We start from the raw sequence: 25,979 nt of genomic DNA, 5'->3' as shown, positions 1-25,979 counted from the left end.
GTACTGCTCTTGAGCAGGCCTCCGCCATGTCCTGTGCTCCTATGCATTCCTTTACCCTCTACCTTTGGTCTCTCTAAGCCCTGGTCAGATCAAGTTGCTCCTCCCTCTTTTCTTCTCCTACAGCACTTCATTTAAGTGTCTGCTCAGACATCAGGTGGCATTTTCCTGGTCTGCATGAGTACGACTTCTGCCCCACACTGACCTCGGTCCCTTCCTCTCCTTTTTCTCACAGCACTCGTCAATACCCATGTGTCTGTGTATCTACTGTCTGTCTTCTCCCCTGGAAAGAGGGTAGGAATGTTGCCTGATAGCGTGGTGAATGTTAGGAGAATAAATGGATGAACTCTAGGCTTTTATTAGAACCTTGCAGAAGCAGCCCTTCAGAACGACGTTTGGTCGCCTCTGCCCTAAGATAAGTCCTAACACTCCTCCCTGAGACAGGAGATCTGGACAGGGGCCTCTAAAAGCTTCCTGGTAGACAGGCCTCCATCCTGCAGGTGTGTCTCTCTCCCTTAACAGCCGTCGCCAGCCCTGGCCAGGCCCCGGGATTGGTTTTAGGACCTCCTTTCTTGTTTGTGTGCAGGTATTGCGTGGTTTTACTGACAGCTGAGGCTAGCAAGCTGAGCAAACCCTTTGACGCCTTCCTGTCCTTTGCACTGGCAAACACCCAGGACACAGTGCGGTTCGTGCATGTCTACATCAACCGGCAGCAGGAGTTTGCCAGCACCTTGCTACCGGACATTGAGGCCTTTGAAGGGAAGTCGTGGGTGAGCCAAGGACCCCAACCCCCATTCCCATTCCTCCTGTCTTGGGAGTGCTGAGTAGAGCGTCCAGACATCAGGAAAGCTCTTAGACCTGGTTGGAATCTGGGTAACAGAGCCCTGGCTATCCTGGACTCAATTTGTAGACCAGGCTGGCCTCAAACTCACAGAGATCCACCTGTCTTGGCCTCCTGAGTGCTAATTTTAAAGGTGTGCACCACCATGCCTGGCACATGAATAAAAAAATTTTAAGAAGCAAAAATTAATGAAATTATTGTTCTAGGAAGGCCAAAGTTTGAGGATCTCTTGAGCCTAGTTGTTTAAGGCCAACCTAGGTAACATGAGACATTATCTCAAACAAAACTAGTTAAAGAAGAATTTTAATTCAAAACATGGCTGCTCTGGCAAGAGATCACATCCTTCTAGGTCTATGTGATCCAGCTGGAAAACACTCCTTTAATTCAGGAGGCAGAGGCAAGCAGATCTGACTGCAAGGCCAGCCTGGTACAGAACAAGTATCAGGTAAAGAAAGGCATGATGGTACACACCTTTCATCCCAAATAATGAAGGTGAAGTTACTTTGTAGAAGGAAGCACCCATGTTTGAAAGTGATGTCTAATTGAGTGGCAGAAAAACTGATGAATCAGAGAAAGATTTGACAGACTAGGATATGCCCAACTTCACGGAAAAAAGAGGAAAGGGAAGCTACTAAGGGGCAATGCAGAGAGAAAGGAGACAGTTTTAACTGGACAGTAATAGAGAGACGGGTTGCAGAGAGAGGTTGAAGGCAGAATGAGTCAAAAGACATGGAGCCAGAATATTAGAAGAGATTGCTGGATTTAGTTTGAGGCCAAGCAATTCAGAGGCTGAAAGAAAAAGCCAGATTGAATAAGTTAGCTAGGAGGAGTTTGAGCCAGAATAGCTGAGTTGAACCAGCCAGCCCAGAGCTCAGAAAGGACAAGAAAGGGTGAGATTATTAAGCAATAAGTCTCAGAGGCTGAAAATGTTCTAGGTCTAGGGTAAAATGTATGGAGGCTAGAAGCTTCCAGGACTAGGCTAGGTTAGCATACAGAGGCAGTAAGCCTCCAAGACAACAACCGAAACAGTCAAATAAAAGTCCCTTTTATGGGGCTGGAGAGATGGCTCAGAGGTTAAGAGCATGGCTGCTTTTCCAGAGGTCCTGAGTTCAATTCCTAGCAACCACATGGTGGCTCACAAGCATCTATGATGAGATCTGGCGCCCTCTGCTGGCAGTTGTATATGCAGGCAAAACGCTATATTCATAATAAAATAAATCTCTTTAAAAAAAAAAAAAGTCCCTTTTACAACCAGCTCCTGGGCTGAGGATGAGGTTCAGTTGGTGGATTGCTTGTCTGACATGCACAAGGCCCTGAGCTCCCTACCTGGCAGGGATGCTGGTGAGATGGAGGCAAGTTCAGGGTCGTTCTCACAGCTACACAGCGAGTTAAGATAGTAATGATCCCTTTTTCCAGAAAGATCTCAGGACCTCCTACAAATATCACAGATACATCAATATTTGTGTTTTAGCCTAATTGCTAACCTCATGAAGCCATTTTGCCCATCTTCCTTAAAAAAGCACAGGTAGTTGCAGCTTACCTTTTTGTGTACGAGATCTAGCTGTGTAAGTCCAGGTTGGGCTCAAACTCTTGATTCTCCTGCCTCAGCCTTCGGGGGCTGTGATTACTGGTGTCATTCTGTCCTGCTGCTTTTGAGACTCCTAATGATTTTTCTCTTTTTCTCCCAGGTGTCCATCTTGGAGAGGCGAAACACAGCAGGGAGGGTGGTGTTTAAAACCCTGGAAGATCCCTGGACTGGCAGTGAAAGTGATAAGTTCATCCTTTTGAGTTACCTTGAGCAGCTGCGGAAAGATCCAGCATTTCTATCCTCAGAAGCTGTGCTCCCTGACCTCACTGATGAACTTGCCCCGGTGAGCATCAGGGTGGGGAAGGATGGGCCATGGGGAGGAGCAAGCAGAGATCACAGAGGCGCTCTGGTGGCAAGTGTGGGGGCCTCCCTCTGGGCTCAGTCCTGACGCACTGCCTGTTTCCTCTCTGACAGGTATTTTTCCTCCGGTGGTTCTACTCTGTTTCTGACTCCCTCTCAGACTTCTGGGAGAGCTTGCTTCACAGTAACTGGTATGGCCCTGTGGGGTTCCTTTTTCCCTATTAGAGCTACCCTAGGATGTCAGTGAGCACAAGCTGCTGGGAGCAGAGAGTTCACATGGGCCCAGTGACCGGCTCCCTTTTTCTTTGCTTTGCTTTTTACCATTTGCTGACTGGCACTTCTTGCTGGCTTTCTCGTGAGCAGAGCTGGCCCTGGTCCCTTCTTCATGGTGTGTCTTCTGTTCAGCACAGGTCCTGACACATATAGTCCAGTGTGTACATGCACAAATATATCCATCCATGACCAAAACAAACCTGGGGAGGAAAAGGCTTATTTTGGCTTAGAGGCCAAGATAGGAGCTGAAGCAGAGACCACAGAGGAGAGCTGCTTACTGGGTTGCTCAGCTGCCAATCCTACATTTTCCAGCCCTGCCTGCCCACAGTGGGACTTCCCATAGTGGGCCAGGCCCTCCCATGTGGATTGGTAATCAAGAAAGTGCCCCACAGGCCAGTCTGATGGAGGCAACTCTCCTTTCCAGGTTTGTGTCCACTTGACAGTTGAATCTGACTGTGACACTCCCTGTTCTCTCTGGGCCACAACTGATCATTCTGGTCTCAGGAGAGTCAGTTCAATCAAGATCATTCCACAGACCCTGTAGCTACCGATAGATACCTTGGTGTCAGAGAGTCCTTTCATGTGTCCAACTTCAGTCCTTCATCTCCTTCTGTAGAAGATGAGAGACATAGCCTAAAGCCGCCCTCCAGCACGCAGTGCCTGTGACTTGGACACTCAGGAAACAGTCTCCCCGACCTCAATATCAGCCTGTCTTGTGATGTTTCTTGGTGTGGAAGGCTTTTGGTATAGGACTTTTTCCTGCTGAGACAGAGGGAGGAAATTCCAAGCCCAGCAGATGTGGGGCTAATATCTGCCTTTGCTTGCAGGAGGGAGATGATGCCCCTACTGTCCCTCATCTTCTCAGCCCTCTTCATCCTCTTTGGCACCGTCATTGTCCAGGCTTTCAGGTAAGCCTAGGAAGTATCAATAGGAGCCCCAATATGCCATGGCCATTAAAAAAAAGAAAGAAAAGAAAAGCAACTTCTCTTTCCATTCGGTAGTGACTCCAGTGAGGAACGAGAATCACACCCTCCAGATAAAGAAGAAGTCCCTGAGAAGGCTGGGAAGACTGAGCCAAGCTTCGCCAAGGAAAACAGCAGGTTCTTCTCCACACCACACACCTGCCCTTAGCCTCAGAGCACTGTGGGATGCACAGCGCAGAAAGGCCTCCCCTCACCTGGCTCTAAACTCTGTTGGCTGGGGAGTGGAGGAGTTGCCGTGCTAGGGATCAAACCTGGGCCTCACTCGTGCTAGATAAGAGCTCGCACTGAGCAACATCCTAGCCCCCAGCTCTAAACTGTCCCGAGTGTGAAGCCATGGCCAGCAACGTAAGGCCACATGCAAAGTGTTCTGTAACAGCGAGTCGTGGTGGCACATACTTTTAATCTCAGTTCTTGAGAGGCAGAGGCAGGCAGATCCCTGTGAGTTTTATAGAGTTCCAGAACTACATATTGAGACCTCATCTCAGGAAAAAAAAAAAAAAATGTGTACTTCATCCGGCGAGTCACAGTCACAGGGCACATGCACGCAGAGTATGTGTGAAGTCACCTTCAGGCTGAAGTATATGAACATGAAGTATATGCCATGTTTTGACTGCTATGTCTCAATTGAATGTTTGCACATCTTATAAAATGGGAGGGGGAAGAATCCAAAACTGCAAAGTGCTTCTATTCCCAGGCATTCTGCGTTGTTGTTTTTTTAAACTGTTATTTTTAAATTATGTACGTGTATATAGGTTTGTACCCTCAGAGGCTAGAAATAATCAGATGCCCCTAGAGCTGGAGTTCCAGACTTGTGAACGTCTGGACCCAGGTGCCAGGGCCTGTGGAAGATCAGCGCACACTCAGTTAACTGAGTGGGCTCTCCGGCCCCTTCCCACTTGAATAAAGGGAAGTCACTGCTGACTGGGGTGCACTCAGACCTCTGCACATGGAGGTACAGGACTGATGAGTGCTCTGTGGTTTCAGATTTGCGATCCCAGCTTCAGTAATGAAAGCAGGGGAGAAAGGAGAAAGCACAAGGGAGGTGGTAAATGAGCCAGAAGCTGGGGTAGCCATGACTCATAACTGCTAATGTCTCCAGCAAGGGACCAGTCTGAGTTAGCAATTCACTGAGAATTCACAGCCTCCTTGGCTCACATCTGCAGCTGTTTTTGCAATGGATGAAAAGCAGCAAGAGAAGGGCTGCTGTGGGCCAGAGCCACCCTACAGCCAGAAGGTCGAAGCCCGTGTTGAGTGGCAGATGGGGTCTAGCCAGGAGGCATCTTGCTTTACTGGTTTTGTTTGTTTTGTTGGGGTTAAGAGGAAGTTGGCATGTTTGTTTACTGTCATAGCCCAGGCTGGCCTCAGATTCATTACACAGTTGAGGCTTACCTCAAGCTTCTCATCCTCCTGCTTCTGCTTCCCAGCTCCTAGGATTACAGGCATGGGCTACCATTAGTGGCTTCCTCTGGTTTCCTCTCCCCGGTCCTGATGTCTAAACTCCTCCATGTTTCTCCACAGCAAGATTCCTAAAAAAGGCTTTGTGGAGGTAACTGAACTCACAGATGTGACATACACCAGCAACTTGGTACGCCTGAGGCCAGGCCACATGAATGTGGTCCTCATCCTGTCTAATTCGACGAAGACAAGCCTGCTGCAGAAATTTGCTCTGGAAGTCTACACATTCACCGGGTAAGCAGGGGTGTGTGTGTGTGTGTAGGTGCAAATGAGGGGGGAAGGAGGTGTGGGGTTGTGTGTATCTAAAAAAGAAGAGAAAAGCTTCTCCACTTGGGATAAGAGACTGGAAGACGGCTAGACACTTCCATTAGATGAGCAATACTTTATACCCTTCCCAGCCAGGCATCTGCATCTCTTGACTTTTGTTTGGGTTGTGCGTGTGTGTGTGTGTGTGTGTGTGTGTGTGTGTGTGTGTGTGTGTGTTTAGATGTTTTGGGACAGATTCTCTCTGCATAGTTCTGGCTGTTTGGAACTCATGCTGTACACCAGGTTGGCCTCAAACTCACCTGCCTCTGCCTCCTGAGTGCTGGGATTAAAGGAAGGTGCCAGCATGCGTGGCTTGATCTTGTACTTTATGGATAGCACTGGATTTATGGATTTATGGATAGCACTTCTTTTGGTTGGTTGGTTGGTTGGTTGGTTTTTAGGTTTTTGTTTTTGTTTTTGCTTTTGAGACAGGATTTCTCAGTGTGTAGTCCTGGCTCTCCTGGATCTCGATTTGTAGACTAGGCTAGCCTTGACCTCACAGAGATCCACGTGTCTCTGCTTCCCACATGCTGGGATTAAAGGCATGCACCACCAAACCTGGCTCCTAGGTGCTCTCAAACTCAGAACAATCCTCCTGCCTCTGCCTTCCAAGTGCTAGGATTACAGGCTCAGCACTTCCCTCCTCCCCACTCTCCAGTCGCTCTCAAGTGCTGCTGCTTCTGAACAGAAAAGTGCGCACCCCACCCCACCCCCAGCTCCTCAGAATCCTTTCCTGAGCACAAGCTAGTCACCCTGCCTGGGGTGCTGACTCCCCTTGATGACCTGCAGTTAAACTCCCAGACCTTCCTGAACCCTCATCTGTTTTTCCCGCAGGAGCAGCAGCCTCCACTTCTCCTTCTTGAGTCTGGACAAACACCGGGAGTGGCTGGAGTACTTGCTGGAGTTTGCTCAGGACGCGGCCCCGATCCCAAACCAGTACGACAAGCACTTTATGGAACGGGACTACACTGGCTACGTGCTGGCCCTGAATGGCCACAAGAAGTACTTCTGCCTCTTCAAGCCCCAGAAGACAGTGGAGGAAGAGGCTGTGGGCTCCTGTGACCCTGACTTCTCCCGAGAGAAGCCTCCCCTTGGCCTTGGGCCCAAGCCCCTCAAGGGCAAGCTGAGCAAGTTGTCCTTGTGGATGGAGCGCCTGCTGGAAGGTTCCTTGCAGAGGTTCTACATCCCATCGTGGCCTGAGCTAGACTGAGACATGGACTCTTCAGGTTTTTAACATGCCCCAGGAACAGGGATTTTCAGAAGAGTCTAGATTTTAGATTTCTCTTCTAGAGCACTGGCTAGAAGATCTTCCCTTTGTCACCTAGGAGCAAGACACCGCAGGTTTGATCCCTAGATGAAAATCTTTCCCTTTGGGTTTTCTCATCCTGTATGAATGCCGCACTATTTAAAAGAGACTGCTCACCCCCTCTCCTTTGCTGTCCCTGTAACATGCTCACACCACTCTGTCCTTATGTTGGAGAAACCCAGGGCTTGACCCTGAGCCGTGCCTGGACAAATCTCAGGATCCTCATGAACCTGTCATGCAGGGTGGGTCACTCACCCCACCCCGGCCCCTGCAGCAAGCTCCTGGCCTGGCCTCTGTGAGCTTCTGCCACGGCACATGCTCTCAACACAGGACAGCCCACCACGCTTCTAGGTCCTGCATCTTCAAAAGAGGCCTAGTTTTTTGCAATTTTACATGTGACCATGCTTCTGGGAGCAAGCATTGAGACATATTTTGGGGGTATCCCCCACAACAGTTGGCCAGCCACAGATTTGAAAGAAAAGGGGTGAGCAGGGGTGAGGGTGCAGCGCTGACATTCGGTCTTCCCCAGCAGAAGGAAAGGTTGAGCACTGACTGGAGTTGCCCAGCCCTGTGATCCTTCGTGAGCATCCCTTGGTCGCTATCCCTGTCCCCTCACTACAGCCCATTTAAGCACCACCACAGCCAGGCCAGTGTGCCCAGCCAGAAGCACTGCAGTGTCTGAGCCGCTGATCTGTGTCCAGATGCTTTTCTGCCTCTGGATTTTAGAGTTTGATACTAGGAGCCATAACCTGTGATCCTGTTCTGAGTGTAGATAAGCTGCTATAGAGCCAGTAGATTTAAGATGGCGGCATTTACTGTCTGCCGAGAGCCAGGTGCAGGAGCCTTTCCTGCGTCGTTCGCAAGTAAAATGCCAGGCGTGTCTTCAAACCAAGAAACCTGACCTCTCTGACAATTGCATTTTGAACATTGTTGTCCCCAAAGTGCTGAATCTTCAAGTCGTCTCTTGTGACTGAGCTGAGACTTGTCTGGATTCCTGTCCAGCAGGCAATAGCTTCTTTCTTCTGGCCTGCATTTTAGCGTCTCTGCTTAATTGTTTCCTCCTTTCCTTATTGCTGCTTCCTGCTGCCAGATCAGACCCATCAGCTCCAGCTTGCCTGGCTCCACACCCCTCGGGCTCAGGGCTGGATCATGCTTGCCCACTTAAGGGCATACCCTTTGTTTTTAGGGCCAAACCTCGAGGGGAGTTTGGACAGCTGTCGCGCACGGTGTGTTCTACTGTCAAGCAAGTGCCCTCTTGTAAACTGAAGGGCACAAATCAGGGACCGGACATTCACTCAGTTAGTATTCTCCAATTGTAATTGCTTTGAACCAAGCACCTCGGATCCTGACTACTTTAAACTCGGAGCTCCAGTGGTAAGTGATAAATTATTTGAGCCCAGGAACTCTGTAGTTTTCAAAGAGTCTTTAGCTTTATTAAAAAAAAAAATAAAGAAATCACTGCCAGGCTTCATTCTTCCATCTGACCCTCTAGAAGTACTGCTAACTCTCTGTACTGCTGCTCGTGCACCTGGCCCAGCTAGCAAGGGTCAAAGCAGCCTTGGCTCCTCAGTGCCCAGTTCTCAACATGCATTTCTGGAGCTGAGGGTGAGCTGGGGTAGAACACTTGCCCAGCATGTGTGAAGCCTGAGTTCCATCCCCATTATCATACACACACATGTATTTTTTCCTTATATTTTTATGGCCGGGCTCCTCTTATGAGTATGTTTTAACTCACTGATAGATTTTTGTCTTTACGTATCTGGAACTCATAAAATTCCTTGACATGTAATTTCTGAAAACCAAAAACTCCCCAGATGTTTGTTCTTTTCTCAAAACTGTACCAAGATGATCAAAGGCCCTTCATTAGAAGTGGCGGAGGGGGGCTGGAGAGATGGCTCAGAGGTTAAGAGCACCAGCTGCTCTTCCAAAGGTCCTGAGTTCAATTCCCAGCAACCACATGGTGGCTCACAACCATCTATAGTGAGATCTGGTGCCCTCTTTTGACGTGCAGGCACACATGCAGACAGAACACTGTATACATAATAAGTAAATAAATTTACTGATGGGGATGAAGGCGGATATCCACCAAGGACACCAGGGAACTTTGGCCTCCTTGCTTACTTGCTTTGAGACAGGGTCTCACTGTGTAGCCTAGCCCAGGATGGCCTCCAGCTGAAGGTCCTCCTGCCTCAGCCTCCCAGTACTAGGATTACAGGGGTGTACCCCACGTCTACCTTTGATAGTCACAAACCTTTCTTCCTGAATGTTGTTTCCATGAATTGTTTATTTTCTGTGTCAAATATGAGCTATTTCTGTGCTCAGCCAGATGCCAAGGTTTCCCATCCTAATGAACCCAATTTCAGTTCAGATACTGCCCTGTGAGGAGAGGAGTTGGTGTCTGCCCAAGGCAGCCTCTGAGTCATTTTCAGGAGCTGAGGTGAAAGTACTCTGTCTGGGGTGCTCTCTTCCTGCCACTCAGGACCAACTGCAGAGGCGGTGTGCTGCCAGAGACATTGCAGGAAGCTGCTCTCCCTGTCACCTGCCAGCACCCAAAACAATTTGCTTGTTTTCAGGTGGGTTAGTCTCCTCATTCACAGCCTTTTATGTAATTCATTTGCAGCCACCATCAATGTGTGTTTTCCTGTGTTTAAAATATATATATATATATTTGACCCATCTGCTTTGCCTGGGCTAGGGACTGGAAGCAAGCACTCAGCCTCTGTCTCTGGTTTTGTTTTGTTTCAAAGCAGAACTCCTTCTGGGGCTGTAGTTCAGTGGTAAAGCATTTGCCTAGCATGTGCGAAGCCCTTGGGTTGACCCCCAGTGATGGCGGGGGTGGGGGGCCAAATTAGGTAGAATTCGTCAAATGTTGTTGCAAGGGGCCAGATTCGGTGGCTCCTGCCTGTAATCCCAGCACTCAGGAAGCAGAAGCAGTAGGATCAGGAGTTCAAGGTCATCCTTAGCATGAGCAGGTGAAGCCAGCTTGGGCTGTGAGACCTGGTCTCAAAAACAAACATACAAACAAAAAAACAAGTGATACCAGGCTGGGGTGTCCTGCTTGTGTAGCACACGTGAGGCCCTGTGTTCTTCGACCCGAGCACCACAAAATAAGCAAGTAAATAGTTGAAGTAGAGGATGCAGATGAAATAAGGTCATGGCCACGATTCTGGCCTCACCCTGGAAAACAAAGGCAGCATAGCTGTCCTGAATCTGCCTGTTGCGTGTTAGAGAACATGGCTGCCCCTGGAAGACAGATCTGAGAGGAAGGTGAATATTTTGCACTTTTGATACTATTAAGAACAAGTAACTTATTTGACAAATTGTGTCTTTTATGTTTTATGTTTTTACTTTTCAGTTTTATTTGGTTTGGGGTTTTTTTGTTTTATTTTTGTATTGTGAACAGGCACTAAAATTAATGTTGTTTTGTTTTAAAAATATTACGGACTGGAAACAAATAAACTATTTTAATGTGTGATGGCTCTGGGGCACCTTTGGTCTTGCAAGATGACTTCCCCATGGACACTGTTAGAATTTTATGTCATGCTTTCAGTCATGGCGGGCTTGGGGGGTGGAGGCCACTGGAGGGTGTCAGCCTACAGTCACAGCAGGCTTTGGGGCAGAGGCCATTGAGGGTGTCAGCCAGTAGTCACAGCAGGCTTGGGGGATAGAGGCCATTGAGGGGTATCAGCACAAAAGCCATTGGGGATGTCAGTCTACACTCATGGCAGGCTTGGGGGACAGAGCCATTGGGGGGTGTCAGCCTAAAGGGCAGATACTGCAAAACGTGAGTTGTGCAGAGAGGATTGAGAGGTTCTCTTGGCACAACTGACATCACCTGGTTTAATCTTCAACCCTAGCGTTTAAAGTGAAAGGCAGTGATGTGGTCTAACTGTTAGACCAGGTTAGCCTCAGACTCCCATGAATTCCCCTTGTCTCGGCTTCTCAAGTGCTCGGGTAGCAGGTGGAATCCACCCCACTGAGCTCCCAGGCTTCACTGCAAATGTCTTTACTAGGTTCCGCATGCTGCTTGCTTCCCTCTCGTGTATTCGGGACAGCCTAAAACCAGATGCTGCCCTGCTCTCCTCTGGGGAGGTATGCTCTGAGCCAGATGCTGTAGAGATGGAATGCTTGTACAGTGTCAGTTCACAGGCCTTTTTCACTTCGTCTCCTGCTGGGCAACCCTGTCATCTCCTTCCCCTGCATCCGCCACGTTTTTCCATCAAAGGAAACAAAATTAAAGCAATATAGATGGGCTGGGGGACAGGCTTTGATTTTGAGACAGCCTTGTATCCTTGCTATGTAACACTAGTTAGCCTCAAACTTATAGTAATCCTCCTGCTTCAGCCTCCTAAGTGTGAGGACTACAGATGTGTGCCAGGGTGCACCATCAGACCAGAGGCTGTTGAATTTCTCAGGTCAATATCTCTCCTTAGAGATAGATGTGAACCTTGGTGGGGTAATATAGGCCTTTAATCCCAGCACTCAGGAGACAAAAACAGATGCATCTCTGAGTTCAAGGCCAGCCTGGTCTACAAATTCCAGGACAGCCAAGGGTATACAGAGAAACCATGTCTCAAAGAAAAAGAAATTGCAGGAGGGTGATGGCTCATCAGTTAAGAGCACTTCTATTCCAGAGGACTCAGGTTTGGTTCCCAGTACCTGCTGGTGGCTCACAGCTGTCTGTAACTCTGTTTCCAGGGGCTCCTGCACCCTCTTCTGAACACCACACATGTGGTACACATATACGCACTCAGGCACACCAAATTAAATAAATGTTTTAATGTTAGGAAAGAGGCAGGAGCTGTTTGGGTAACATTCTGAGTTGTCCTTACTTGCAGCCAGAAGTGACATTTCTCAGAAAGCTTTCTTTGGTCCTTGCATTGCTTGCTCACAAGTCCTTGAGGCTTCCTCATGACACTGTCTGTTTTGTCCTCAAGAACACAGATTCAGGCAGTTGTGACTTTGGGGAGAGCACACAGCATCTCAAACAGCAGGTTAGCTGCTAGGAGGGCTGTGTTGCCTAGGAAGGAGGAAGAGAAATGCTATGAAGATGGTACATGCCTCCCACTCTCCATGAACTGTAGCCTTCTGGCCTTCCCAGAGTCCGGACTTCTAAACTCTGGGTGCCATCTGCCTATGAACCCAGCTTTAGCTGCAACCAGGCATCATTCTGAGACAGAATGAGAATTCTGAGGGACCACCTTTGCTGATGGCAGGTGCTGCTCATGGCCCACCCTCAGGCCAACAGACCTAACTGGAAGGTTTATTATCATTATTGTTATTATTATTATTATTATTATTATTATTATTATTATTATTATTCCACAATTAAAATTACAGGGTGGCAATGTGCTTTGCCCACGTATCAGCTGTAGCAATGTCCCACTTCACATAAGACATGTTTTGCAAATTCACTTTTCAATGAAATATCAAACGGGGAGCCACTCTGTCACTAAACAGCAGGCTGCTGGCTTTCTCTTTTCACTAGTAACACCTGGCACCTCCCAGGGGCTTTGTTCAGGGTCATTAGCTCCTGCTTGTCAGGTCTGTGGTAACAGGCTTCTTCACTGCTGGACATTCTCCACGTGATCCCCAAGATGAGCCTGGAGAGAGGTGAATCTGATGTAAACCGGCAGCTGCCTGTAGATCATTCTTGTTACTCACCGGAGAGGTCATATGGCGGGGAAACCTCCACAAGGTCACAGCCCACCACATTCAGGCCTTGACAGCCCCGGATGATCTCCAGAGCCTGTCAGAAGGAAAGTGACAGCCATTTCCAATGAAAAGCAACCAACAGAGGCACAGGTACCCATCCTTGACCTAGACATGTGCTGGCTATAGCCACACTGGTGGGCCTCCCAGGGACAACTCACAACACACAGTCCCTCTCAGAGTGTGATGTGGGGTCACGCAAGCCAGGCAATGTCATGTGTCAAGAGCCTCGAGACAGCAATCTTTAAGAAACAGCATAGGGTACAGACAGTTCAAGGGCCTGGTGAAAGAGATGACCCTAAAAGCATTCTAGGCAAAGACACAGGCTAAGGGATGGAGACAAGGTAAGCACAAGTACATGGATATGGCCCCAGGGGTGGGGCGGGGCAACAGGTACAGAGGCAGTTGCCTGGTCCAAAGAAGTTTCCATCCTGTACACGAAAAGCATGGGGCTTAGGATTGCTCCAGAAATGCTTCTGATAGGACAGAGAATGTCTGTGAGAGATACAGGTATGAGCACCCTCCTTTACCTACATGGTGGATGACCTGCCGTCCTACCCTGGCTACCCTGGCTCCAAGGATACGGTCGTGGAATTTTGAAAAAGGCTTGTAGATCTCAGTACAGCTTATCAGGTGTGACTACGAAATGCTGCTGTCACCTGGGTAGGTAGTCTCCATGTGTGTACTTTACAGATTTACCCACCAGCAGCTGGGTGTGCTGTGTTTCGTTTTGGAGCCAGGAATGCCCCTTAGGACTTTGTTCATACTAAACTTGTGCTACCACTGAGTTACCCCCTCAGCCAAAGCTCAGCGTTCCTAAACAGGGACACTACAAAATGATCCCCATGAGTTGACCGCACATGAACTAGAGGCAGAAAGAATAATAAACGGCCAGGTGGTGGTGCTGCACACTTTTAATTCCAGCATTGGGAAGATAGAGGCAGGCAGATTTCTGAGTTTAAGGCCATTCTGATCTACAGAGCAAGTTCCAGGACAGCCAGGGCTACCCAGAGAGACTCTGTCTTGAAAAACCAAAAAGAGGAAGAAGGGGTGGAGGAAAAATAAAAATAAAAAGGAAGGATGAAGAAGAAAGGAAGAAGGAGGAGAAGGAGGAGGAAGAGGTCTCTTAGAACCCTCAGGATGGTGCCATAGTTCTGAAGTAGAACACTTTAGCATTTATGAGGCCTGGGTTTAATGCCTACCTTTGCTCAAAGAGTGCCTCTCCACTCAGTCCCCAGAACTACAATCAGCCCTGAGGACATATTCAGGCCTGCCCAATCTCATGACATTGTGAAATAACATTGTGGTCTATGAATTTCATGCTCCTGAACCACACAATCCAGTTGTTTGTTTGTTTTAATCTCTTAATGTTTTAATGAAGTTTACAATTTTGTGTTGGGTAGTACCCACAGCTGTCCTTAACCAAATGTGACATTCGGCCCTCAGGCCTCAAGGTTGGAGACATCCAGGTGCTGTGTCTTTAAAGTCCTACCCTGGTGGTGAAAGTGCATAGTCGCAGCACTCTGAAGACAAGGTAGAGGCCACCGTGGGTTATGTAACTCAAAGCAAGCCTGAACTACACGGTGAGACCCTGTCCAGAAACACTATCCCAAGCCTGAACTCTACAGAGCTCAGGAAACTGGAGCGTTGAGAATACACCCTCCAAGCCAGGCATGCCTTTAAAACCAGCACCTTGGGAGGCAGAGGCAGGAGCACCACTGTAAGATGGAGGTCATCCTGGTCTACAGAGTGAGTTCCAGGACAGCCAGACCTACACCAAGAAACCCTGTCTTGGGGAAAAAAAAAAAAAAAAAAAGAGGGAACTAGAGAGATTGCTTAGCAGTGAAGATCACTGGCTACTCTGCTAGGGGTCCTGAGTTCAATTCCTAGCAACCACATGGTGGCTCACAACTATCTATAATGTGATCTGATGCCCTTTTCTGGAATGCAGGTGTACATGCAGATAGAGCCCTCATCTACATTAAATAAATACGTTTAACAAAAAAAAGAATACAGCCTTCAGGACTGTGAAGATGGCTCAGTGGTTAAGAGCACTTGTCACTTTTACAAAGAGCCCTAACGTGGGTTCCCAGCACCCACATTAGGTGACTTCCAAACACCTTAAATCCAGCTCTAGAGAGATCTGGGAACTTATACACACAGATGTGCCCCCCTCACACACACACAGAGACTCACACATACACACAGAGGGACGGGGTGGGAGACACATAAGTAAAAAAATACGCACTCCAGGAATCCACAGCTAAGCCCACTTACCTGACTAGGGGTAAGCCCAGCGATTTCTGGTGTCCCTGTTCCCGGGGCATAGGCAGGATCCAAGGCATCTATGCCAAAGCTGATATAAAGAGGCTTGCCTCCCATCTGCTGCCTGATCTCTGCCATCAGGGGCACCAGTGACTTCATCCAACAGTCTTCGGCCAGGACCACACGGAAGCCCTGAGCATGGGAAAGGCAAGGAGCTGGAGATCATCGCTGACTCCACGCTTACCTTCACATGTGCATATCACATCTGATCTCAGCTTCCACAAGGGGAGCCCCTTCCCTGAGCTACTGATGAACTTATGAAGCAAGGTCAAAGCTGACCTGAGTGTTGAGATCAGAAAGGAGCTTAGCTAAAACCAAGTATGAGGAACTTGTCACTTAAGCTTCTAGACCTCTGCACTCACGCTGTGGCACTCACACACAGGAAATAAATGAATGTCATTTAAAACAAAGCAAAATTAAGGACCAGATGTGGTGGCATCACTCGGAGGCAGAGGCAAGTGGAACTCTGCCAGTTTGAGGTCAACCTGGTCTACATCGAGAGTTGGAGGACAGTCGGGGCTACCTCATGAGACCCTGTTCCAAAAACAGAAAGGGTCTGGGTGTTCGTGTGGAAGCCTTACGCCATGTTCAGATCAGAGCCTTCCGTCTGCTGGGTGCTACAGTCAACACTAGGAAGGGCCTACACTCAGGTTCACGCCCAGCATCTTCTAAACTAGTGGCCCCCCAGGGCTTGCTTACTGCTTCATTCTGCTGCATGACAATAGCATGCTTCTGCCTTGTTCATGTCTCCCAGGCACAGTGCCTCACTCCTGTAATTCCAACAACTCAGGAAGCTAAGGCAGAGGATCAAAACGAGTTTCATGCAAGCCTGGGCTACAGAATAAGATACAGAGTGTGTGTGTGTGTGTGTGTGTGTGTGTGTGTGTGTGTGTGTGTGTATCAGAGAGACAGAGACAGAGGGAGAGGAAGAGAGAGAGAGAGAGAGCATGCAGCACAGGCCTGCACAAGTCATGGTTCCTGTGTGGCGGTCAGAGGACAAACTTCCAGAGTTGTCTGGGTGATGGGGATCGAACCCAGGTCATCAAACATAGTGGCAAGCCCCTTTACTCCATGAACCATCATGCCAGCCCATTTTTGGTTTTGTCCCCAAACAAGGTCTCATGTAGCCCAGGCTTGCCAGGAAGTCAATATGAAGCCGAGAGTGATATTGGATTCTTGAAGACTGGGATTACAGACCGGGGCTGCCACATCTAACCCAGCTCCACTTCCGGAACTTCTGAGTCCCTCTCACAATGGAGACGACACTTTAGGGGAGTGAGACGGGCACCCGGCCTGTCACCTGGCTCCGACTGTATCTGTAGGGATCCAAGGTCCTGGCAGAGCCCCGGATGCCGATCTGCGAGACTCGCTTACAGTCCAGCAGTCCCTCCTCCACACTCCGGCGGAAAGGTGTGCGATGGTAGACCTTCTCCTCCAGAGCTCTGTCAGTTGTGTTGGTGTGGGCACCCACGTGGACTAGACCCACGGGGCCATACCTGAAGACCAAACCGCAGCTCAGAGGTCAAGGGTCCCGGCATCAGCTGCCTGCCTTGCATCTGTTCTCTGGGTTCAGCTCGCTCGGCACTTAGGAGGAGACCAGGCAGAAGCAGACATGTCTGGCCTGCCACCCAGGATGTCCGAGAGAGGGACGACACCACAGGACAGAACTCAGGAAAGGCTGAACCGCTCAGAGGCACCAGCTAAGGCAGCAACAGGATGTTCTGAGCCTGCCCCTCTCTCGGTCAACCCTGCCGGACAGTCCCCAGGAGTGGGAGGCTAGCGCAGCAGCTTGAGACAGGATGGACCCCACCCACCCCCAGTCATTGAAAGTCTCCCCAAAATTGAAACTCTCATCTACCACTTCCACCCTCTCCCTTCCTCTAACTAAACTGGGCAAAGCTGATCAATCCGTGTAGACTTGCACCTACTGAAAAATCTAGTTTTTGTTGTCCGGGCAAGGATGGAGTCTATGGCGGAAGGGAGGAGGAGCCTCCCCGTCAATGTTTGTATTTGACTTGCAAAGAAAAGCAAACAGAAGGTACTTAGGTTGCAAGTGTCACTAGGGACTCGTGTCCTAACTCAGAGGCCAACTGGAAACGCAGAGTGTGTACAGCACAGCGGGTCTAGGCCAAGGGAAAGGGCGCCAGACTGATGACTGACAGGACCACCTGGCGCCCAGCCTTAGTTCTGAGCCATAGAAACCACTCAGTGGGGAATTTCCAATAACCCCTCTGTAACCCGAGCCCACAGTGGTCACTCGACGTCACACTGGGCCTTAGCTCCAGAATGCTGCAGCTCTGAGACTTACTCCTTTGCCACTGCTTGCAGTATGGGATATGTGATTGTGTGGTCTCCGCCTGCAGAGAGGAAAGGGCACACGCGTCAACAAACATGAGCAAGACCGTCGCGTGCAACAATTCTGAAGTTCTCCAACGCTGCCAACCTTTCCGGTACTCTCTGGAACTGCACGCTCATGTCAGACTGCTCACAGACCATGGTAGAACTCCAACGCCAGGTGAACCAACACCTCTGGCCTTCCCGGGAACCTGGCACTGGTCAGATGCACATACCCACACTTGGACACAGAGGGGGAAATTACATGAATGGAGGCTCAGGAGTTGTTCTACAAAACAGCCCTATCCTACACATCCTCCTGAGAGGCTGTGAACGGCCTAAACCTGCATCGCCTGATACCGTCGCTGAGGAGCCTGCATTCCAGTTCCATTTGTTTCAGTTTTTGTTTGTGTGAGCATACGATGCGTGTGGTTGATGGCCTGTGTGTGGCCAGTCAGTTCCCTGCTACAGCAGGTTCCAGGGATCAAATCCAGGCCATCAGGCTTGCACAGCTTGCACTGTTACACATGGAGTCGTCTCTGTGGCTCAAAAAGCTTAACTTTTTATAAAGATTCATTTTTGTTTTCATGTGTCTGAGTGCTGTGCCTGCATGTCTGTCTCTGTCCCTCTTTTGTGCCTCTTGCCCTCAGAGGTCAGAAGGGGGTGTTGGATCTTACTGACTTACTGGGGATTGAACCTGGGTCCACATGTGCCAGGCAAGTTCACCATCACTCTAATCTCGTCGTTTGTTTGTCTGTTTCTCTGCACAGCCTTGGCTGTCCCGAAACAGACTAGACCACATGGGCCCCTGAGGTAGGTCCACCCACCTCAGTCTTCCAAGTGATATGAATAAAGATGTGTGCCACCATGCTGGCTTAAGCTCATCTTTTTTAAGAAATAATTTTGAGCTAGGCATGGCGGTGCACGCCTGTAATCCCAGCACTCGGGAGGCAGAGGCAGGCATATGTCTGGGAGTCTGAGGCCAGCCTTGTCTACAAATCGAGTCTAGGATGGCCAAGGCTACACAGAGAAACCCTGTCTCGAAACCCCACCACCCCCCAAAAAAAAAAAGAAAAGAAAGAAAAGAAATAATTTTGAGGGGGCTGGAGAGATGGCTCAGTGGTGAAGGGCACTGACTGCTCTTCCAGAGGACCTGAGTTCAAATCCCTGCACCCACACGGCAATTCGCAACTGTCTGTAACTCCAAGAGCTGACACCCTCAGAGGCAAAACAGCAATGAACATAAAATAAAGGTAAATAAATAAAAAAATGTAATTTTGAGGACTGGCTGATGTGTGTACTGAGAACTGAACTCAAGTCCTCTTAACCACAGAACTATCTCTTCAGCCTTGTACAGAGTGTGTGGATCATATTTACCTCTCACTCCCTTCTCTAGACCCTCCCACACTGTCTGCAACTCGCCTTTCCAACACACCCTTCTCCTAGTTTCGTGTCTTTTTTTTTCCTTTTTTATTTTTTTTATCTCACCAAGTTTAATATCAAATCCAAAGGAAACTCCATTTCCCCAAATTCTGGCAGTTAGACAAAAGCCAACATTCTTCAGGAACTTGTGAAGCCTGGTTCCCTGCTACCAAGAGGAGCCACTTCCCTTCTCGCTGGCAGGAGGAAGAACAGCCCTCGGTGGTGCTGTTATCACACCAAAGCACTTGCTGGCCTCCAGCCCCCTCAGTACCACAGGTACCTGTTACACATTTCAGAGTCCGCGCTAACGTCCCAGATCACCTCCTCCCATCCTCCCCTCCCCTAAACCTTTCCGGCATATCGCTTTCCTCCCTGCAGCTACTACTCTCCTTACAAGCCTGCGATTTCTTTGGCTGTACTCCTCTTTTGCCCACTCTCTTTGTCTTCCTCTCCTGGTCTCCCGCTTTCACTCGCTGTTTCCCCCTCTTTCTGCAGGTCACGTTCAGTCTGGACTCTTCCAGATGTCTCTGGATGTTTCCTCTCACCTTCCCCTTAACCATACCACAGAGCCGTCACGTCATCAGTCTATACATTTAGTGTTGCTTGCACATATCTAGGTGTGGTATGGCGTTGTTTGGTGGAACACACACATTCTCTCTCTTCCTCCCTCCCTCTCTTTCTCACTTTTTAAAATCTGTGACAGGGCCTCAACTAAGTTGCCCAGGCTAGCCTTGAACCCATTCTAAAGTCCAGACTGGCTTTGAACTTGTGGTCTCCCTGCCTTAGTCTCAGGAATAAGTAAGATTGCAGGTTACCCAATTGAGCAGGACAGGCTCAGGGCAAAAGTGGGTATTGATAGTTATTGATAGTAACAATAGCTAAGTTTTATTGAAGCAACAGTAAAAGTACACACCCTGCCCACAATGCAGTGAGATAGGCGTTGTCACTCTACCTGTTGACAGATGAAGACAGGCACCTAGCAACATGGACCCTGAGGCAGCTCGTGAGAGCTGGGTTGAGATGTCAAAAACTGAAGCCTCCCTCCCCAGGGCTGCCACATCCGGTAACTAGGCTATCCAAATTGACAACAAAAATTAATAATAATAATAATAAAAGTCTAGCCAGGAGCAATGGCAATAGTGCAAGACTATAATCCCAGCACTCAGGGAGGCAGAGGCAGGGGATCTCTGTGAGTTCCAGGCCAGCCTGATCTACAAAGCAAGTCCAGGACAGGCAAGGCTACACAGAGAAATCTTGTCTCGAAAAAAACATTTAGAAAAAAAAAGTCCCATTCACATTGTTTTCATTTGTGAACCAAAGAAGTAGAGAGGAAGAGGAGACCACAGCTCTGTAGATTGATGCCAATCCTGAGCAGTCCAATATGCCCTTTGGAGGGCGTACAAGATGGCTCAGCAGGCAAAGGCGCTTGCTGCCAAGCCTGGTGACCTGTGTTTGAGCTGCAGGACCTACGAGGTGGAAGGAGACAACTCCAAAAATTTATACTCTGACCTCTGTATGTGTACTGTGACACACGGTGTGTGCATGGACACACTAAATAAATAAATGTAAGAAAAAAAGTAAGGAACAAACCAAAGACTCTCCTGCAATTCTCACAGTTACTAAAAACATTTTGTGTTTGTAAAGATGAGAAGCTACAACTGAGCCTCTGTGGATAGCCTTCTCCAGGTCTGAGATTGAGGGCTGGGAGGACGGTGAGGGAGGTGGGTGACATACATGAAGAGAGACAACATTTGAAAGAAGAAAAAAAAATCTACAACTTGCTTAACTAAGATCAATACTATTGTAAAACAGTAATTTGTGGGGGGGGGAAATAAATGTAAAAAGAAATTCTTGGATGAACAACAGAACTAGTAACACCGATTCTCTGAGTCAAACTGGGGCTTGAAGCAAAAGCAGGGACGAGGTTACTCATCCTGGTTTATTAATCTTGACTAATGTTGGTTGTTTTTCTGCCCCAAGACAAATGACTCACTGGCCTTGCCCTAAGTAACCAGTCCTGTTTGTTGTTATTGTTGTTGTTTTGTTTTGTTGTCCTGAGACAGGGTCTTACTGAGAGAACCAGGCCTGATCCCCCACCCCAAAAGTCACCAATTCCAGGAAGAAGATTCCCTACCCAAGGAATAGCCTGGAAGTAACCACAAGAATGGGAAGGCATCTTATCTCAGAGTGGGGCATCTGTGCTGGGCAGCCCACTGACCTCTAGTTAGAACTTCAAAGCACAGAAATACCTAACATTCCTGAGGTCTATAGATAGATTGCTCAATGTTAGTGAGCCACAATCACTTTGTAACAACCTTGCCCTTGCTAAATGTCACCCAATTGTGTAATTGATAAAATGTAATTTCCCAATCCTCCCTGTAACCCAATAAAAACCCTCCTCTCCAGCTCAGGGCTCTACACTCCAGAACCACTGTCAGTGATGGTGTGGGCCCTCCAGCTCCAGCTTGTAATAAAAAGACCCTATTGTGTTTGCATCGGAATCAGCTCCTTGGTGGTCTTTGGGGTCCATGAGACTTGGGCATAACATTACTATGTAGAGTCCATGCCAAGCCAACCAAAATATCAAATATCCTCTCCCTGGGATTAAAACAAGTGAATTTGTAGTTCACTTTCCTTCTGTGTCCATCTCCACAGTAGCTTCCCCTGGAGAAACAGCGGCTCATGGGCCTATATTGAATAACCACCCTCCCCCAAGCACCATGCAAAGGCTACACTTGCCCTTGCCGGCAGCCATTACCCAAGGTCAGAGGAATGCAGCCAGTTGCTACGATATTCTGATAGGCCTCTCGAATTAGCCGGCAGCTGTCCCGGAGGTTGTAAAGATTGACGTTCACGTTGCCTAGGTCTGCAACCCTGAGGGACTGGAAGGGGAGGGCTCCCGTGCTGGGATTGACAGCCCCCAGCACCACCGATTCCTCCCGGATGCGACGGGGTCCAAATCTGGAGAAGAATCAGAATCAGAAGAGTCAGCTACTGCAGAGCTCACAAGGCTCTCTGTGCCTAATGCTGCTTCTCTCTCAACTCTTGGTGGGATTGCCTTTTCAGTCTGGATGGACCCACTAGCAGTCAGGAGCACCTCTTCCCCCAACCTGCAAAAGTATGTCTAGATGTTACCAGATAGCGCCCCTGAGCATAAAACAGACCCCACCAAGAACCATGCATTTATGCATATCTGAGTCTTTTTTTTTTTTTTTTTTTTTTTTTTTTTTTTTAAGTTGGGTTTTGTTTTGTTTTGTTTTTTCATTGTCTGTATGACCGGGTCTTGCCATGTTGCCCAAGCTGGCCCAAACTCACTGCGTAGCCCAAGATTACCCCAAAAGCTCAATCCTCCTGCCACAGCCTCCTGAGTGCTGGGATTACCAGCATGCAGGACCAGGGCAGGCTGACCGTATTTCTGATCACACTCAGTTCATTAGTTTTCTACTCCTGTAACAGTCTCTGACAGTGATTTTTTTTTTTCTATTAGTACAAGGATAGCTCCATCAGTTTAAGCCCTTGCCGAGTGAGGGGAAGGATCCAGGTTCGATTCCTAGAACCCACAGACAACTGTCAGGTGTGGAGGCCCCCATTTGGAATCCCATGACCAGAGGGTCAGTAAGGGCTCTGTTGCCACCATGGTAGCCTACTCTGTGAATTCAAGGCCAGAGAGAGAGCCCATCTCAAACATGGTGGACAGTGATCTACAAGATGGCTCAGTGGGCTGTCCTCCAGCCTCCACCCACGTGCAAGCGCACGGGCACACATATGAATCAAACATTTTTTAAAGGAGTTGGAGAGATGGCTCCTTGTCTCTTAGGGGCACTGCCTGGATTTCCAGCACCCGCTGGGCAGCTCACAGTTGCTCCAGTTCTCAGGGGATCCAACAGGTATAACCCTGTCCCTTCTGACTTCTCAGCACCAGGCAGAGATGTGGGGCACGCACATACATACCGGCAAAAACATGTGCACACATAAAATAAACACATGAAAGGCCAGGCACGGTGGCGCACACCTGTGATCCCAGCACGCAGGGAGGCAGAAGCAGGTGGATCTCTGTAAGTTCAAGGCCAGCCTGGTCTACCAAGTGAATCCAGGACAGCCAAGGCTACACAGAGAAACTCTGTCTCAGAAAGACAAAACAACAACAACAAAAACCAACTTGAGTTTCTGTTTCCTGCTCTTTAAAATAATGATGCCGTTATTTATTTCACGGTATGGTTGCAGAATTAAATGAGGTCATGTTTGCAAAATGTCCTGGGTTCACTGACATTTAATAAATGACAGCTTTTAAAATTCAGACCAATACAGTCAGATGTAATGAGCCAAAGCAGAAACTCCTGGTGCTTTCTAATTAAGAAAAGAGATCCTATGTCTCTTTGACTTTGATAGCTAGAGATTTGGGAGAGAGACAACCAACCTCTGCTCTCAAACCAGTGGTCCCTGGGATGGGACTTGGAGTGTGTGCACACATACTGAGAGACCAAAGGATAAAGTCGTTAAAACCTAGAGTAGGTGCGGTAACAAAGTTAATAATGCCCTGAGGGGAGAGCTACCTCACTGTATTCTTTCCCCACCCACTAGAGATACGGTTGCTAGGAAACTGGACCCTCCCCCTAGGGAGGGACACCTGGTCATGGTCAATGGTCTGGGAACCTTCCTATAGCCAATCGATTCAAAATGTAGCATCTTGACCAATAGATGCTTGCCAGGCAGGAATTGCCCTGCCTTGGGTATGCTGGGAGGGACCAGAATCTATAAATCACCCAACTAACCTGGGGACGCGCGCTCAGCTCCCACCGCTTCGGTGGTGGGGCTTTGTAGGCCCAAGCTGCAGCTTGTAATTTACAATAAAAAGACCCTCATGTGTTTTGCAACGGAGTCGATTCCTGTAGATCTTTCGGGGGCTCTCGAACTGGGTATAACACTACCATCCCAGCAAAGCTGGGGTTTCTGGAAACTCCTGGCTTGCTCAAGCAGCGGACTTTTCTGAGCTGCCTTGGCTTTCTGAGGTTACAGGAGTAAACTGAACCCGTTCTTGAGCACTGACGACCCTGAGATATCCACACTGGCCTCCTGTGTTAAGCCCTTGGCATTGCCTGTTGTGGGAGGAGGGAAATCAGTTTCTCCGAGGACCTTCCTGACCCCAAAATGTCCTGGAGAAAAAGGTGCAAGCCCATGTGCTCGCTTCACTTCCGGTTGCTAAGCTCAGCCACGTGTCCCCAGCCCAGGTGCTTCGGCCTTACCTCGCCCCGGGCCGGTTGGAAGTCCCAGTGTCCAGAGGCACACCGATGAAGGCAGCGTCCAGCCCCTCGGCGGAGGACTGCAGGGGCAGGCGCATCATGGAGCAGACGCCCACCGGCTGCAGCAGTGACTCAGAGCTGGGAATCGGCTGACTCGGGGCGTCTGAGGCATCTGAGCCCTGCCGGATCCCGGGGCGCCCAGGACAGAAGAGCCCCACAGAGGGACGCCACGTGACCACCCTGGACCCTGGGCCCCGGCCACACCTGGATGTCAGCAGCCGCAGCATGCCGTCTATTGAGGAGTCCAACCGGGCCAGTGCGCCAGCCCCTATTTGCAGGGTTCAAAGGGCAAGGACACCCCCGGATCAAAGAGGTGGGGAGGGCCCCAGGGCCCAAGCGTTTCTCCATCTGCCAGACTCTGGACTTCAGCCCTTGGATGGTCAGAGCGCCAGGCCAGCGCTCCCTATTCATGCCCACCTGCCCCCCTTCCAAGTCTGACGTGCAAGGAGCCCCCAACACCTAGCCTTTGCCCATCTCTCCTACTCAGAGGAATTTTGTTTTGCTGTTGTGTTGTTTTGTTAACAAAGGCTCACTCGGTAGCCCTGGCTGGCCTGGAAGTTGTGTAGCCCAGCTTAACCTTCGGTGCTGATGATAACAGGCTCAACAAAAGTAAACATTGTTTTGTCGTTTGTTTGTTTTATCACAGGGTCTCACAATCGCCCTGGCTGGCCTCCAGCTCGTCATGTAGCAGAGGATGACTTTGAACTTCTGATTCTCCTGCGTCTGCCTCTCAAATCCTGGGGAAAATGTTAAGAAATGCCTTCGAGGTCCACAGAGCTAGCTCAGAAGGAAAGAGTCCTTGCTGCTCTTGCAGAGGAGAACCCGGGCTTGGTTTTTATCACCCACATCCTCAGGAGGCTCATAGCTGCCTGTAACTGCAGATTCCATCTGCTTCTGAGGCAGTCACTTACACACACACACACACACACACACACACACACAGGCACAAGAACATAGACATAAATAAATGACAAGAAGAAACGATGAAAGAAATGTTTCAGATGCTGATTCCAGGGCCTTGAGATCTGGTTATCGCCCTGCCTTGGGCATTGTTATGAATTATGGCCTGTACTTGATGAGTACAGCCAATTATCCTAATTGGCTGATTAAAAGGCCTATACCTGGGCTGGGCAGAAGGAGGTAGTCTTGGCTAAGGTTCGAGGGCTTTGGGGACAGAAGGATCACAGGAGAAACAGGAAGAGGAGGAGGAAGGAAGGGGAGAGCTGCCTTGGGTTAGGTGGAGAGAAAAAAAGACATGGCCAGCACGAATGGAGGAAGTGGTCCAGATGAGAGAATAAACAACTATTTATGGAATTATGGCTAGGAGGCAGCCTGGGATGGGGCTGGGAGGTAAAGGTATCTGCCTTGCCCCACGTAAGGTAAGACTATTTTAAAAATCTATCAGATGTCTGTGTCTTTTATTGATTATAATAACAGGTTAGATAATACCACCATAATAATTATCAGGCTAATAATAAACATCATTAGACCATACCTTTAAATTAGCCACAATACTTTTTATTTTATTTTTATATATTTTTGAGACAGGGTCTCTCTCTATGTAGACTTGGCTGCCCCAACCTGGAACTCACTGTGTAGACTAGGCTGGACCTGCCTCAGCACAGAATAAAGGCATCTGACACCAGGCTCAGCATGTATTTTTTTAAAGGGATAGTCAGGGTTAGAATATTTGTATCATCTCTGCAAAGACCTTCAGTTGCATTCTGAGTAAAGAGAATGGTTAAAAAAATAAAAATGTATTACAGTTGGGCGTGATGGTGTTAGCCTAATTGAAGTACTCAGGAGGTGGAGGCAGGAGGGTCTCAGTGAGTTTGAA

General features: G+C 48.9%; 2 protein-coding genes across 3 annotated transcripts in view; one reads left to right on the top strand and one right to left on the bottom strand.

Annotated features, from left to right (window-relative positions):
* The window catches only part of Dnajc16 (DnaJ heat shock protein family (Hsp40) member C16), a 32,367-nt gene extending 21,852 nt beyond the window's left edge, over positions 1-10,515 (top strand). Inside the window, exons 9-16 of one of the 2 annotated variants that reach the window (XR_008720585.1) lie at positions 584-767; positions 2,527-2,709; positions 2,841-2,917; positions 3,827-3,907; positions 4,001-4,099; positions 5,501-5,671; positions 6,578-7,084; positions 8,236-10,515. Coding sequence is in view for 1 of the 2 variants with exons in the window: in XM_055611269.1 (XP_055467244.1) it covers positions 584-767; positions 2,527-2,709; positions 2,841-2,917; positions 3,827-3,907; positions 4,001-4,099; positions 5,501-5,671; positions 6,578-6,953 (1,171 nt within the window). In the remaining variant the exon portion in view is untranslated. Of the gene's footprint in view, positions 1-583; positions 768-2,526; positions 2,710-2,840; positions 2,918-3,826; positions 3,908-4,000; positions 4,100-5,500; positions 5,672-6,577 lie in introns of both variants that reach the window. The other variant, XM_055611269.1, reaches the window with a different exon arrangement.
* Positions 10,516-11,808: 1,293 nt separating this feature from the next.
* Positions 11,809-24,401, bottom strand: Agmat (agmatinase). Its single transcript, XM_055611385.1, has 7 exons — positions 24,086-24,401; positions 21,601-21,803; positions 17,395-17,443; positions 16,387-16,582; positions 15,039-15,218; positions 12,714-12,798; positions 11,809-12,069 (listed from the first exon to the last, which is right to left on the bottom strand). Exons 1-7 carry the CDS (start codon positions 24,367-24,369, stop codon positions 11,996-11,998), a joined length of 1,071 nt encoding a protein of 356 aa, XP_055467360.1. The 5' UTR covers positions 24,370-24,401; the 3' UTR covers positions 11,809-11,995.
* Between the last annotated feature and the right edge of the window lie 1,578 nt (positions 24,402-25,979).

This window comes from Psammomys obesus, unplaced genomic scaffold (assembly GCF_907164565.1).
Source record: "Psammomys obesus unplaced genomic scaffold, mPsaObe1.curated_primary_1811, whole genome shotgun sequence".
In the NCBI taxonomy this organism is placed as follows: Eukaryota; Metazoa; Chordata; class Mammalia; order Rodentia; family Muridae; genus Psammomys; species Psammomys obesus.
Note: the sequence above shows the minus strand (reverse complement) of the source record. Positions and strands in the feature narration are given on the sequence as shown.